The sequence below is a fragment of the Oreochromis niloticus genome, linkage group LG14 (genome assembly GCF_001858045.2).
Source record: "Oreochromis niloticus isolate F11D_XX linkage group LG14, O_niloticus_UMD_NMBU, whole genome shotgun sequence".
Taxonomy (NCBI): domain Eukaryota; kingdom Metazoa; phylum Chordata; class Actinopteri; order Cichliformes; family Cichlidae; genus Oreochromis; species Oreochromis niloticus.
This window is the reverse complement of record NC_031979.2, coordinates 17,184,895-17,200,918: the sequence shown is the minus strand read 5'-3', so window position 1 is coordinate 17,200,918 and position 16,024 is coordinate 17,184,895. Positions and strand designations below refer to the sequence as shown.

The 16,024-nt window shown below is 39.3% G+C and overlaps 1 protein-coding gene across 2 annotated transcripts in view; it reads right to left on the bottom strand.

The window, feature by feature from the left end:
* Positions 1-377: 377 nt before the first annotated feature.
* Positions 378-16,024, bottom strand: part of LOC100702702 (von Willebrand factor A domain-containing protein 5A) — a 221,118-nt gene continuing 205,471 nt past the window's right edge. For both annotated transcript variants that reach the window (XM_025898007.1, XM_019367361.2), the window contains 11 exons: positions 13,475-13,633; positions 13,286-13,389; positions 9,681-9,901; positions 6,636-6,674; positions 5,634-5,672; positions 5,307-5,336; positions 4,187-4,225; positions 3,764-3,799; positions 2,555-2,700; positions 1,982-2,105; positions 378-1,871 (listed from right to left, as the gene is read on the bottom strand). In XM_025898007.1, coding sequence (XP_025753792.1) covers positions 1,792-1,871; positions 1,982-2,105; positions 2,555-2,700; positions 3,764-3,799; positions 4,187-4,225; positions 5,307-5,336; positions 5,634-5,672; positions 6,636-6,674; positions 9,681-9,901; positions 13,286-13,389; positions 13,475-13,633 — 1,017 coding nt within the window. In that variant the 3' untranslated portion in view covers positions 378-1,791. The remainder of the gene's footprint in view (positions 1,872-1,981; positions 2,106-2,554; positions 2,701-3,763; positions 3,800-4,186; positions 4,226-5,306; positions 5,337-5,633; positions 5,673-6,635; positions 6,675-9,680; positions 9,902-13,285; positions 13,390-13,474; positions 13,634-16,024) is intronic.

The following is a 16,024-nucleotide window of genomic DNA, read 5'->3' as shown; positions in this document are numbered from 1 at the left end:
ATTCCCGCATTTAAGCCTTTATTACTTATTCTTATTTTTTTACATTTTAAAAATGTTATTCACATTGCATATCCACAGTGTGTTTAGGGTGTTTAGGCGGGTTTGTTTCTGTAGTGAAATAAGGGATGAGGTCAACAGCTCCATAAAGTGACTCCCATGCACATCCCAGCGTTCATTTCTATCAGATTTTACAGATTGACAGAAAGTCCAAGGCAGATGTGACGAGCAGTCTTTACCACAGAATGATTATGTATGCAGTAAATTCTTAAGATTTACTTTGTATAATTGAAATTATACAATATAGCTAATGAGGAAAAATGAATTAAACTTGTGAATACTTTTTGTGTTGGTAGATATTTAAATAAGAAATCTATTAGTCAATATTCTTCTGCTTTATTTCTTGGATGATGTGTTTGGTAGGACAAACAAGCAAATAGAGAACAACTTCTGTAACAAATAAGTCATGAAAAAACTTAATTATTGTGATAGTAGTCTAGGTATGTCTCAAAAGTATTCAAGCCACATTAGACAAGCTGCAAAGAGATGAGGTACTTGAGCTGTTTTATTAGGGATCACTTTTCAGATCAAGTAAGAGAAACTGGATCCTCATCTGGACTTTCCTGTGAGTTGATTTCCAGACGTTTGTCTGTATTTCGGGCAGCATGTTGATGTGATGTTTAACACTGTCACCTCGCACCAATAACTAAGAAATTTGCATGTTGTTTCCGAGTACTCCAGCATCCTCACACAGAATATTTGGTTAACTGGTGTGAACTGCTAAGTCCCACTTGAGCTCTGAGCACTTTAACACATATTGACAGTAGGAAAAGGATCAAGTGAGTGTGAGAAACAGACACATGTTTAAAGATTTTAAATGTATCTACACTTTAACTTGTTAAATTTTACATTTTGTTTACATACATCAGGAAGTATTAACCTGACTTGTGAAGGTAAAGAAAACTGCGAGGGAAGCTCCAGCTCCAAACCATTGCAAGTCTTTGTCAACAACCAGTTTATCAATGTTGCACAACAGTAAATATGTCTTAGTTGTACTCCGTTAATTAACATTGCAGCAGTATTTTTTTTTAAGAATTGCTTGTGATGCCTGCTTTTTCATCACCAGCTGTACATTTTTTCTTACACAGAAAAATCTGTTTGCCATCCTCAACTCCACAGAATAATTAAAAAGTACTTATTAAATTTAAATGTGATCAAAACACCGTTAGTGTACGTACTGCTGATGAGTTGGGATGCTTGGGTGTTCCTGAACGTCCTATCAGGATGAACATCCAAATAACTTTTTCATACATGCATTTTTTCAAACTGATAATCACAGTTTGCAGTTGTTTAGTTTATCCAAATCTAAAATTCTCCTTCCTACATCTTCACTGACTTTCCTTAATTTTTCCCGTTGTTAAAAGTATCTCACGAGCATCCTGAACTGAAGGAAGTGGAATGGTTGAAATTGGCTTTGGTTTGTGAAACAAGTCAAAAGTAACCAAGTATGCACATTATCACCATCTAGTGGGAGAGAAAAAGAATGGACACACACACACACACACCTACACACACAGTAGATGTCTAATCTTTACTGTGTATTATGGGTTTTCAGATAATTCTGAACATTAAAGTCAAATTGGGCTCAAATGTAAAATAACATTTTATAACCAAACAACAATTCTGTTTTTATAACAATTATAAAATGTTAGATTTCACAAAGCAACACAGAGTCAAATGCAGTATGGTGTAAGTAGAAATGCTTCTGTTCACCAATCCACTTTCAGAAAACCCTCAGAGGCCCAGAGCTTCTTTCTTCACGCTGCAACCCAACAGGACATTCCCAGCATCCACACACTCTGTCACATACGGTGCTGAAAACACAAAACAGACATTAAAGGAATGAATGTGGGGGGAAGAGAAAGCAGATTGTAGCATGAAACAATTTTTTAAAGCATTTTTCTGTTATTGTCATTGCTACTACCATTCTGAGCACGGAGCCATGAGGCAGCCTTCATAGCCAGAAGCTCCCACTCGTCCTTTGCATCCATCTTGAAACCATGAAGCCAGAGCAGAGCCAGAATGGTGGCCCACACTTCACTGTTGGCCTAATTCACCAGAATAATAGACAATAAAATAAAACAGAGAGGACACACAAAGAAAAAAAAATATCCTACATGATTTTACTTTCTACAACCAGTAGTATTAGATATTTCTGGCTGCTTACTAGTCACAAGGGGTCACCAAGGTGTGTACCTCTGCATATTCGATTTGGCAGATTATTACACTGGATGCTATTCCTGATGTAATCCCAAAGGGATTTCTGTCTAGATGTGTGATTACCACCAGTGTTTTAGCTTCTGATATACAGATGTTTATTTTCAAGCCGTGAGTCAGGCCTACATTTAGTTTCACCTCATTGTCTTTTTTTTTGTTATGTTTTTAATTACATCATGTGTTTCTGTTCAAATCATGGAGCATGAAGCATGAAGCATCCGATTTACAATAACTAATATTATCATTTTGTTTGTTATTATTTAAACTGAAATCAGTCCACCTTTTCAGGCTTTGACTTTTCCACCTCCTCGTTGGTCTTTCCCAGTGCAGTAGCCAGAGCTGGATCAAGCAGCCAGCAGCCAGACGCCCCCTGCAGGGAGACTAAGTGCAGCAAAGGGTCTCTGGGTGGCTGCTCGGGGGCAGCAGCTGGAAAACCAAAGATGAAATACAAACTGGACGTGATTATGGTGCTAAATGAGAAGACAGAACTCTATAAACTAGTGCATAAACCACCTTCTTGTAAACTATGCAACAAATAAACATTTATTTGAGATCGACATCACAAATAAAATGTTTTCAACAGTGTGAACTTATTAAAGAAAAATAAAAGCTGGCAATAACACGCCATCAATTACCGAGGTTTTAATTAATACCATCTGAAAGTAAGTGAGTTGAAAGCTTGATAAATTATGATGTAAAGTATGCCGTTCACATGCTTAACAGAGAAAATATATGGCCCATATATTCAATTGTTTTGATCTGATTTATTGGAATAGAAAACTAATTACTCAGTGGCAGAAAACTGGATCTCATTATCTAAGCAACTGAACTAAACATTGTACAGTCACTTCCACTCAATGTTTAATTCCCTTCATGTCTACCAAGAAAGTCCATGTTTTTTTATTTTATTGTAACCCAGCAAATTATAACTGATGGGTTCACACACATTAAGAAAATAATAATTTTCAGAGGGACAAACAAACCCTGACATACATGATGTTCTGGACCACCAAACCAACTCCTACATGTAACAGCTCACATAATTTCCTCTGTGTCTAACTGTTTGTGTATTCACAGAAATGCCTAATTTACAAGTACAAAATATGGATTCTTACATTTATTAAAATTGTTTTTTCTGTATTTACTCTTTTTATTGCTTGTTTGCTCCTCTAACTGATGCATATGTATGGAGAAAAATGTGTTCAAAAGGGTTGACCCATAAGCCTAAACCAAGCTCTACAAGTGTGTACAATGACTTGGGTGTGACTTTTGAAGACTCACAGCAGCTTGAACTCACAGAAAAACGAAGCAATCTGACCTCACCTAAAATATTTTTGAAACGCATACATCTGTACATCCGATATGCATTTGCAACCCTTTTGAGACATATTTCTCTACATACATATGTTACTTATACACATATGAAGGACCACACAATGTGATTAGTACCGTATGAATAGAAATGCCTATATATTTGTGTTTTACTTACCAATGTCATGTAAAACTCCTCCTCCAAAGCTAGACCCTACATCACAAGGTTAAAATCATAAAAGAAAAGTAGATGGCATGAGACGAACACATTACATTTAAATTATTTAACAAGAAATATCAACTTTCTTCCTTCTGAGGTTATTAGTGACTACATACATACATACATACATACATACATAACCTAACCTAACATAACCTAACTCAACCTTCACTTTCTGTTTAAAGATACAGCCCATTATAACGGACACTAATAATGGCCTTGTACATACAGTACTGCATATTTCACATGTGAAATAAGTTTTTAAAAAAAAAAAGACAAAAAAAAAAAAGAACATGATGGGGGATTTTTTCCCACATGTACAGATACACACATCTACACATTTACATAGATGTTTAAATGTGTCATTTAGGTTCTACTTACTCTGGGTAATTGTGTCACACATTGCCACGGAGTCACACACTATAATGTAAAACAGAAAGAAAGAATTTAACGCACACGCACACAAAAGAGTCACCAAATTCTTGTGAAATGTACTAAGGAACACTAAATTACTGACTTGTTGATATACAAATACAAAACAAATAGTATAAAAGTATTTAAGTGTATATCATCGTCACCTTTCTAATTAGAATCTTGATTTCTTGTAACAAATATTTTAAAGTCAATCGCACTTTTTGCTTTTGGATCATCTGAACATGACTCAGATATTCTGCTCTTAAATGTATCATTGTAGTCTTTTATTCACATTCATCAGTCTTTATCTTCAAGGAAAGCAAATTACCATGAGAAAATCAGGTTAATATTTCATGTTAACATGTGATGTCTCCACATCATACTAAGTTTTCGTCTTCGGAGAGTCTCACAGCAAGTTAAAATATTACTAAAATATTTAAACTGTATTTAAATCTAAATGCCGATAAACATCACCTACATTTAATCATTCAATTTTGGACACATTCACTTATTACATGATCTTTTTCATTGTTTTTACTCTTTTGTGCAGTGAAGAAGAAATCACTGCTTTGTTAAAGGAGCCAAACATACACATATGGCCTTCTCTGAATTTCACAAAGTGATGGTATCTGTCACAGTATTAATAGGGCCACATTTTAATAAGTTACATTTCTAATTATTTACTAATTCAGAAAAATCTGTTTCACATGGAAGGAATCACAGCTAGATTATGATGCTGGCATGAAAATGTTGTGAAAGTTAGACATTTCATTTGCTGTTTAGATCAGTAAGTTAAGTAAAGCTTCTGAGGTCATTATAGTGACTTGCAGCTTGTCATAAATTCTACTACAAGTAAAAGCTTGCATGTCTTTAATTGCTGACTAAGGAATCAGCCAATTACAACAACTGTCAAAACAAATACTGCAGCAACTGTAAAGTTAATGTTTGACATTTAACATTTCAAATAAGTTCAAATACAAATATGTTGGTTTCTTTGCTTTTATTCTCAGAAATATATATATGTGTGTGTGTGTGTGTGTGTGTGTGTGTGTGTGTGTGTGTGTGTGGTCACTTAGCTTTTACTTACTAATAGCGGATGGAGCAGCAGCCATGCACACTATATTTACAAAAAAAAAAAAAAAAGAAAAAAAAAAATCAGGGTGAATGATTACAACAGTTTGAACAACACTGCTTTAAAAATGTATAAATCAACCTTAAACAGACTGAAGTTATCAGATAAAAGCCTTCACTTTGGGACACAGCCCATTACAAATGTTATCCAAGCAAATATTGCAACTGTTTGCATACAGTTTTGCACATCTAACATTTCAAAAAAGTTAACAACTTAGTCTTTAAAAAAAAAAAAAAAAAAATGCACAAATATGTGGTGTATTGTCATTCACTTTTGACTTACTCATGGGCACTGGAGCACACATTGGCCTGGCCATCTTCCCTATTATGTAAACAAACGAATAGGTCCAGACATTTAATTTCTTACTTTTTAACATTCATGGGCTGACATACCAATGCAACAAACAGTATAAACAGTGTTCAAAATATATACAATGTCTATCTGTTCAGTCTGGTTATTCTGTTTTCATGTCGTAATGTTCCTGACATGTTTACCAGTAAAGTTTCCTCACCTGCATCCTGTTGTCTGATTGATTCCTGCTGTATTTATACCTCTTGCTCAACACCTTGGTTTATACAACTCGTTAATTCCAATTTGTTCTCTAGCGTTTAGATTTTTTTTTCCAGTTAATTTTTATCTCATTTTGTGGTCATTCTGCATCAAGCACCGTGTGCCACAAAAATCACTCAGCCTCACCTCACCAGGTTATAATAATAAAAAAAACCTAGAGGATTAGCCAACAATAATAAATAACTGAACTAGTAAAATAATCAAATTCTGATATTACTGCAGTGCCTCACAGGTATGATGTAATGATAAAATAACAGTAAAATATCTCTTCTCATATTATAAGTCATATTTAAAGTGTAAAAGATGTTCACCGTTATTTTGAAGTGTAAACTCCCATGAAGACGAGATGAAACACATTAGGTCAACAACTGCATAAAAAGTTGAGTACTGACTTATTTACATTGTTTGGTTATACAGAAAAATAATACAAATACTTCAACAATACTAGCATTATTTAAAGTATATAAGATCTTAATGTGTTTAATCTGGTTTTTCTGTTTTCATGGGAGATAGAATGAACTACTACTGGATTATAATATTACAATACTACCTGTGAGGCACTGGAGTAAGTATAAAAGATGTTCACTAATATTCCAAATATAACAAAACATTCTGAATAAGTAAAAACAGAAATATTTTGGCTTGTTTCTATTTATTGTTAGAAATGCATAGATGTGCAGATGTGTGTTATACTGATATTCAACTTCTACTTACTCATAAATCCTGCTGAACACTGTGCCATGCCGAAGACACCTAGGATGTTAAAAAAAATAAAAAGTCAAATATTTCATAAGAATTTGTTAAAAAGAACTTGATGTTATTTTAGGGAAGTAGAAATATAACACAAACACTACAAACAGTATTTGTGATGTGATACGATACTGTGGCGTTTCAGAACTTATTACTCTCACCTCCCAAATGTGTCTGCCAGTAAAGCTTAGTCTTATTGGTCGCTGCAGCATTTATAGCACTTGTTTATTATCCTTTAAAAGCCAGATTTCATGCTTTTAATTACCCATGGCTGCTTGAGCACACATTGGCATTGATTTACATACTAAACAAAATTTTAAAAACCGCTGCAAGCTACGCTGGGAAACAAAGTGCTGAACAGGAAGCTCGGTGGTCAAGTTGCCGAAGAGGAGGCATGTGTGATCAAATGCTGTGATCCGTGATGATGACTCCCCAGATGTTCTTGGAAATCTTCTGGGCCACAGTGGTGGCAGTCACTACTGTGACGACAGGGCCAGACAGCGGCTCTGAGCCTTCCGCCTGCTTTGAGAGGCAACTTTGAGGACATCACCGCCGGCAGTTTCAGGCCAGTCGGATGACGGGGAGGATCAGCCGTTCACGTGAGCCCGGAAGCTGCACGATGAAGCAGCTAGGTGGCCTGGGCTATCGGAGGGGGAGGCGCACATGCTGACAAAACAGGCGTTTCACATCGCAGGGGTTCTGGCACCCTCCCCTGGTCCAGGAGGGACATACAACATTCCGGTAAGGTGTCAAGGGGGTATACGCCAGGCTTTGGTGGACGTGGGCCACATGCAGACTCTGCTCCACCAAACCCTGGTTTGCCCTTGCACATTGTTGGAGGCGGAGCGGGTGAAGGTTAGATGTGTGCATGGGGACATCCACAAATATCCCATAGTGCCGCTGCGTATTTAATTTAAGGGGAACACACATAGAATAAAGGCTGCAGTTAGTTGGCACCTGTCGCATCCTTGACTTTGGGGATGAATTGGCTGGGATTTAATAAACTTTTGGGCCAGTATGTCAGGATGTGATCACGACCAGTAGTAGCTTGTAGTGTCTGCGTGGTGCTAAGTGGTGACGCGGGGTTGTCCAACACCGACTCCTGGGGAGAAGAAGTGGTGGGTCCTTTTCATGAGGCCCAGTGAGGGATTCATTCGCCCCACAGAAGATTTTCCACTGGAGCAGTCTCGTGATGACACCCTACGCTCAGCCTTTGACCAAGATAGTAATCGATGGTCACTTGGTGTGCCCTAAAGCCGTGTGGCCCTACCCGTACTTTGTATCATTGAACGAGTGAGCTGTGACACTCACACAGAGGAGGAACACACCCAGTTGTTGGTGCTTAAAAGCCACTGAGATGCTGAAAATGGGGTTAATAGAAAAGTCGCACGGCACATAACGTACGAAATGTCACGGTTTGAGGCCTATCCTATGGCCCGGGTCGACGAGCTTCTGGATGAGTTAGGCACTGCCAAATTTTGCACGATGCTAGATTTAACCAAGGGCTACTGGCACGTTCCCTTGTCTGCAGAGTTTAAGGGGGAAAAAAACAAACAAAAAACAGCCTTCTCCACTGTGTATGGTTTGTACCAATTCTTCACACTTTTGTTCGGCTTGCTCAAAGCCCCAACCACTTTCCAGTCCCCCATGGACTGGGTGGGGCGGCCTCACGCTGCTGCCACCTACCTATATGATGTTATCATCCACAGTAACACCTGGGCGGAGCATGTGCAGCAGGTGGTTGCGGTCCTGGAGACTCTGCGGCAGGCAGGGCTCAGGGAAAACCCTAAGAAATGCGCATTTGGATGGAGGGAAGTACAGTATCTGGGTTACCACTTGGGGAGTGGGCAGGCGCGTACACAGATGGAGAAGACAACTGCCATTGTATCCTCCCCGCGCCCCAAGACCTAAAAGGAGGTGAGGCAGTTCCTGGGCCTGGTGGGGTACCATAACCAGTTCATGCCTAGTTTCAGCCCTTTGACAGATCTCACCTGAAAGGGTGCCGCAGATCTGGTCCAGTGGGTGGAGCAGTGCCAAGCAGCATTTGTGCAGGTGAAAAAGGCTCTCTGTGGGGAGCCACTCCTCCACAAACTTTTCCATCCCTTTCATCCTGCAGACAGATGCCTCGAACAGAAGGCTGGGGGATGCTTTGTCCCAGCAGGTAAGACGGGTTAACCGCCTTGTCCTCTACATCAGCCGGAAGCAAAATACAGCATGGTGGAGAACGAGTGTCTGGTGATCCGGTGGGCTGTCAATTCCCTTCATTATTACCTCCTGGGACACTCGTTCGCACTCTGCTCAGACCACGCCCCGCTACAGTGGCTCCACTGCATCAAGGATGTAAACGCCTGGATCACTCGGTGGTACCTGACTTTACAGCCCTTTAGGTTCAAGGTGGACCATAGGCCAGAGATGGTCATGGACAATTTCCTCTTCCGTTTACACAGGGGGAGCCAGATGCGGCCCAGGCCTCAGTCAGGCATTGGGGTTGTGTGGCAGGTGTGTGGTCTATGGCTCCGCTGCAGTGGAAGGGTGGTGCAGCGGACTCCAGGGCCAGTCCCAGGGAGACTGAGGTCCAGGTGGAGGGAATTAAGCTCACGAACACTCTCACGTTTTTAGTTATGCTGGGGACTAGCAGAGAGAGGGCCAGCTGCAAGCTTTTGGGAAACATAAGGTGCCGAACAGGAAGACTGGTGGTCAAGTTGCAGAGGAGGAAATATTGTGTGTGTGTGTAAAAGCTGTACAATAAAGACAATTTAATTGTGTTCGAACGCTGTGTGGGTCCGTGGTGTTAACATCCATCTTGATATCTTGATTCCTTGCATCATTTTTTTGCTACTGAATCTTAGTTTTTGCCTTAACCAACTTTTCTTTATATTTGTAATGTCTGGATCCTGTGACTCTTATAGTCTTCTTTTCAATATATCATTGTACCCCTTAATTCAAGTCTATCTTCATCTTCAGTCTATGGCTGACAGAGTTTTATTTTTTCTTTTGAAATAAACTCACCGGGTGTTGGAATATTTCTGCGCACAAGAGGTCCTTGAATCATTTCGCTGTTGTCTTTGTTGACAGCAATGAAGGCAGTGAAAGAACTGCTCACTCCTGATTGGACACTGAGCTTCACCACCTTCTCCTTCACTCCTCCATCTTGCTGTCCTCTGTTCTCTCTCTCCTGCATCTCCAGGGAGCGAATCAGAGCCCGAGCACCCAACCTGTGGACTGTTAGCCTGCAGACAAGAAGGCACAAAACCACAATAATTTCCTTTCCATCCATTTCCTTTTCATCACTTGAAAACAACAAAAAGATTTACACACAAATAGGGTGTATCTGAGACTAAGATACACATCTGTGTATCTTAGTCTCAGTGTCACTCTAACTTTGCTGCTTTGTTGCGGGAAAGGAGTCTGTACCTTTGAGTCAGATAAGTAGCTGTAGCAAAATACTCCACACAGTAACCTTAATTTGATCATAACAAGTTTAGAAAAGCTCAGGCTGCAGCACAGAAGTTGCTGAAATCAAGGAAAGCTACGATAAGCTGGAAGTGAGTCAAACGTTGATTACATTGGTAGTTGATTATTAACAATATTATTGTATGCATGTTTTCAGGAGCACTGACTCATGGGGTTAAAGTCCACTTGTTTTGAAAGAATTTTTGCAGAAAACAAAGAGCTTTGTACAGTTGTTATCAGAAGTTTATAAAGAAATTCAATTTTTTTTTATGTGCAAGGTTCCGGTCATAACACATTGAGCTCTCTCATTCATCAACCATTTCATGACCCTATTACTTTGGCACAAATACAAAATCAAATCAGTGTCCATCACAAATCATTTCTGTTTATTTTAAATGGTAAATCAACCTACTTTCAGACGTATTTCCCCACACATTTAAATCTGAGGTAATATTTGAGCATGAATCAAAAATTATCAAAGAGAAATTTCTGAAATTTTCAATGGACTTTCATACCATTGGAATAAATCAGGATCTGTAATTTGAGACAGATACATAAAAAAAAAAATGCCAGCACTAAAGACCTTTAGTATTGAAAACATGAATAGTAAAGGTCTTGAGTGCTGGCAATATTGCAAAATAAAGCATGAATACTTTTTAACATGATATTCTTAATAACAAAATAGAAGAAAATGCTATTTCTTTTCAATTTTATGTTATGTTGAGCAAAGATGATAAGTAATGGCACAAAAACAATCAGTAGGTTGTCTCTTCAAAATACAACATGAATATCGGAGTCTCCAGATGGTCGAGTGGAAAACACTGAAAAAAGCTTTGATGATTTGAAGTGGAGTCCCTCAGGTCTCACAAATGAAAAATATGCACATATTCTATTTGGGCAGGACAATCTGGTGATATTTTTGTTTTAGTAGTACAACCTGTCGTATTTGCTCGATCCAATTTGAAAGTAAAATTAAAGAGCATACTCAAACATTTTTAATGTCTGAATCCAAGATTAACGGATCCTGATTCATTTTGAGGTTAAGCGAGTCAGAAAAAAAAAAAAAAAAAGCCCCAAAGAGGGTTGACAGAGCATTTTTCAAAGAAACATATCTTGAGTAGTATTTCATTTTTGAAGTGAAAATTTCACAGCACTCATATGTGCCCACACTTTGTACCAGAACATTTTTATGAAAATCGTAGACGGATAGGCAGAAGTCCCATGTTGACTTTGAATGGAATAACCCATGTATTCACTGAGCTGGGCTTGGTTTTTCTGGCTGTTTGAAATTTGAAGTTACTTTGGAAACATTTTTTTTTTTTTTTTGGACTTTGAGAAGTACAAAAAAAATAAATCAGCTTAAGAAATCCCTGAGCTGTGCTTCAGTTAAAACGAAAGCTGGACCCATTTCCTAGACTTCAGTGTTGTGGTATTTGTTTTGGATATAGACATAAGTAAAATAGTTTTAACAGGAGTTATAGTAAAGAAAGGCTGCAGCTCAGCAAAAATCACCAAGGTCACTTTGATAGGCACTAGGCAGTATAAATTATTATCATTTGCAATTAGCCAGTTAATTTAATTCAATTTGGATATAAGCTTAAAACCCTATAATATTAGAGAAAAGAAAAATAATGACCAGATGCTCCCCATGAGCAAACACTTGGCAACCGGAGAAAGGAAAAGTTCTCTTTAAACAAGAATAAACCTCTGGCAGAACCAGGGTCACAGAGAGACGATCATCTGTTGAGACTGTTTGGGGGTGAGAAGGAGGCAGACGGAGTCAGTGTGAGTGTGAGTGTGTGTGAGTGCGCTTTAGAAAGTATGAGAGAGAGAGTGAGAGTTAGTACTGTTAGTACTGTTAGTACTCTCGCTGCAGTGTTTTCGATTAACTGAAGGTTTATTGTGGAGCTTTTCCAGTGACCTGATAATAATGAATTACAATAGTCCAACCTTAAGCAATAAATGGTCTAATTTTTTCACTAACTAATCATCACTTTGAGATGGGATGTTTCTAATTTTAGACATATTGCACAAATAAATGAAAATAGTACTAAATATTTGGTTGACATGTCAATTAAAGGAGATATTCTGATCAAAACTGACTCCAGGATTCTTCACAGTGTTGCTGTAGTTCAAAGTAAGGCTATTAAATATCTGGTCAGACACCATGTTTTGAAGATTTTTTAGCATCAAAGACAATAACATCAGTTTGGTTTGAATTTAGAAGCAGGAAATTAGAGTTTACCAAGGTATTGATGTCTTTAAGACATGACTGTAGTTTGATCTATTGATTTGTGTCACTGGGCTTCATGGAGACATTGTTAAGAAAGCAAAACGAAATGTAAAGATTTTTAAAGAGAATCTGATAAACATAGATAACAGTGCACTGATCTTACTGTAAAATGTAGGTGTTATTTTGTTATTAAAGTCCAAAAATGCATTTAAAAGATGATGAAAAAGTATTGCCAGTGACTATATTTTCAAGATTTATGGAATAAAGTTACCAGTTACCTTTGTGCTATAGTTTCTGTTTCTATCACTCACATTGACAGAGGATGGTGACCAATAGTCCAGACAGATGTACTTCGTCTTTCTCTACTTAACCCCAGTTATCAGGCTAAAGGAGTCCTAACAGTATCCTGTATAGATTTCTCTTTGCTTCTGACAGATTTGCCTCTAAAGGTCAGACAGACTATGTTTTCTTCTCTAAGCAAACACTATGACAGTCACGCTTTACAAAAAGAGGCACTGAGGGCACAAATTAGTTGCTGTTGGAGAGGTACCTGTGTGGGTCAAGCGGTTTGCTCTTCATGCATTTTACAGTAAAAGTGTCAGATTGTTGCACAGTAGTGTTTTGACTTAAGGTCAAAAAATGGCTCCTTGATTTCCCACAAACTGCGGACTGAGATTACTCTGTCATGTCTAAATGTTTGTGATCAGTAATCATATACTATTAGATATTATGATACCCCTAATTCAAGAAAATAAGATTAGAAAAAGTGAAACATGTTTAAAACTAGACAAACACCATTATGTCTGTGTATTATTAACTGTTTTCTAGTAAGCAGAGGTAAGTAGAGTTATGTTTCTGAAAATATTGTTTTAAATTCAAGACTCGCATTTCAAAACAGAAGTGTGCCGTTTGTGTTAAACTGTTTTACCCAGTGTCCTCTGCAGGTCTGAGACTGAAGTGCAGCTGGTTCTCAGAGGGATGACCTGCCAGGCTGTACTTCACTGTCACACAGCCCTCTGCTGCCTCTGAGCTCTGACACAGAATCACAGGGTTAGAAGTCACGTTATTTACTGTCATCAAATATCTAAACAACAGCATGAGAAGGTGCTGCTCCTACCTGTCCAGTGAGCTGGGCATAAATCAGCGACCTCTGACCCTGGAAAAGTGCTGTGATTGGTGGAGAGAGGACAGTGACAGACACTTCCTTTGGTAAATCCCATGTGACTGAGATGTCGACCACAGCCGGCTGCAGAGCAAATCGCAGCGACTGCATCACCTGAAAAACAATGAAAAACTCTCCAAATTTGCTGCTTCAGTGTTTAACTTGACATCATTATTACTTTTATTCTACAGGGTGGGCCATTTATATGGATACACCATAATAAAATGGGAATGGTTGGTGATATTTAAGTCCTGTTTGTGGCACATTAGTATATGTGAGGGGGGAAACTCCTCAAGATGGGTGGTGACCATGGTGGCCATTTAGAAGTCGGCCATCTTGGATACAACTTTTGTTTTTTCAATAGGAAGAGGGCCATGTGACACATCAAACTTATTGGTAATGTCACAAGAAAAACAATGGTGTGCTTGGTTTCAACGTAACTTTATTCTTTCATGAGTTATTTACACGTTTCTGACCACTTATAAAATGTGTTCAATGTGCTGCCCATTGTGTTGGATTGTCAATGCAACCCTCTTCTCCCACTCTTCACACACTGATAGCAACACCGCAGGAGAAATGCCAGCACAGCCATCCAGTATCCGTAGTTTCAGGTGCTGCACATCTCGTATCTTCACACCATAGACAATTGCCTTCAGATGACCCCAAAGATAAAAGTCTAAGGGGGTCAGATCGGGAGACCTTGGGGGCCATTCAACTGGCCCACGACGACCAATCCACTTTCCAGGAAACTTCATCTAGGAATGCTCGGACCTGGCACCCATAATGTGGTGGTGCACCATCTTGCTGGAAAAACTCAGGGAACGTGCCAGCTTCAGTGCATAAAGAGGGAAACACATCATCATGTAGCAATTTCAAATATCCAGTGGCCTTGAGGTTTCCATTGATGAAGAATGGACCCACTATTGTTGTACCCCATATACCACACCAAACCATCACTTTTGTTGTTCCAACAGTCTTGGAGGGATCCATCCAATGTGGGTTAGTGTCAGACCACTAGCGGTGGTTTTGTTTGTTAACTTCACCATTCACATAAAAGTTTGCCTCATCACTGAACAAAATCTTCTGTGTGAACTGAGGGTCCTGTTCCAATTTTTGTTTTGCCCATTCTGCAAATTCTGTGCGCCGATCTGGGTCATCCTCGTTGAGATGCTGCAGTAGCTGGAGTTTGTAAGGGTGCCATTTGTGAGTAGCTAATATCCGCCAGAGGGATGTTCGACTAATGCCACTCTCCAGTGACATGCGGCGAGTGCTACGCTGTGGGCTCTTGCTGAATGAAGCTAGGACAGCCACTGATGTTTCTTCATTAATGAAAGTTTTCTTGCATCCACATTTTGGCAAATCCAACACTGAACCAGTTTCACGAAACTTAACAAGCAGTTTGCTAACTGTAGCATGGGTGTAGGGTGTCTTGCATTGAAATCTGCTGCAATGACCCGATTACTGCGTTCACCAGATATCAACACAATTTCGATCCGCTCCTCACGTGTTAAACTCTTCAACATGTCAATGGCTGTGAACAAAGAGAAACTTGTAAATAACTCATGAAAGAATAAAGTTACGTTGAAACCAAGCACACCATTGTTTTTCTTGTGACATTACCAATAAGTTTGATGTGTCACATGGCCCTCTTCCTATTGAAAAAACAAAAGTTGTATCCAAGATGGCCGACTTCTAAATGGCCACTATGGTCACCACCCATCTTGAGGAGTTTGCCCCCTCACATATACTAATGTGCCACAAACAGGACTTTAATATCACCAACCATTCCCATTTTATTATGGTGTATCCATATAAATGGCCCACTGTTAAGGGATTTCTTAGGATTTTAGGATTTTTATTATGTTATGCTTAAAAGTACATTTCATTATCTAAATGTGTTTGCTCTTTCTTATTCAGCTTAACCTCTGCAACTCTGTGCAGACTCCTAAATGGGGAAGTTACACAGGAAGCCTGCAGTTCTATTTTCTCTCTTCCTGTATGTGCTCTCTGAATAAAGACTCTTCCTTTTTACTGCAGCGGTCCGAGTCTCCCTCGACCGTGTACACGTAAACCTGTCTGAGCCTTTTTATTCCAACCTGGGTTGCAATACAGGAAAACTCCTGACATTTCTTGGTCCTTCGAGCCGGATGGGACACAGCGACCTTTGTGTGACCCCACAGGAAAGCCTCATCGAGCCCCGACGTCGTGAGAAGCCCGCGCTGAAGTCTGTCGACAGCTCCTGTCCAGGTACAGGATAAAGTCCAGAGACGTGAATTCGGGTTCTGGCCAGCGTTTTTATAAGTGGTCCACGGCGGTGGGGGTCGATGAGGTTGACCTGAGAGACCGGCAGCAACCAGGTGAATATTAACACTCAGACACCTCGCGTAAAACGTTTAGGCTCGCCCAGAGGGGCTGGTAGCATTCCTAAAAGTAAAGGCTCGCCTGAAAAAGGGCTGGAAGCATTTTTAGAAGGGTTTCTAAAAGTAATGGCTCGCCTGAAAAAGG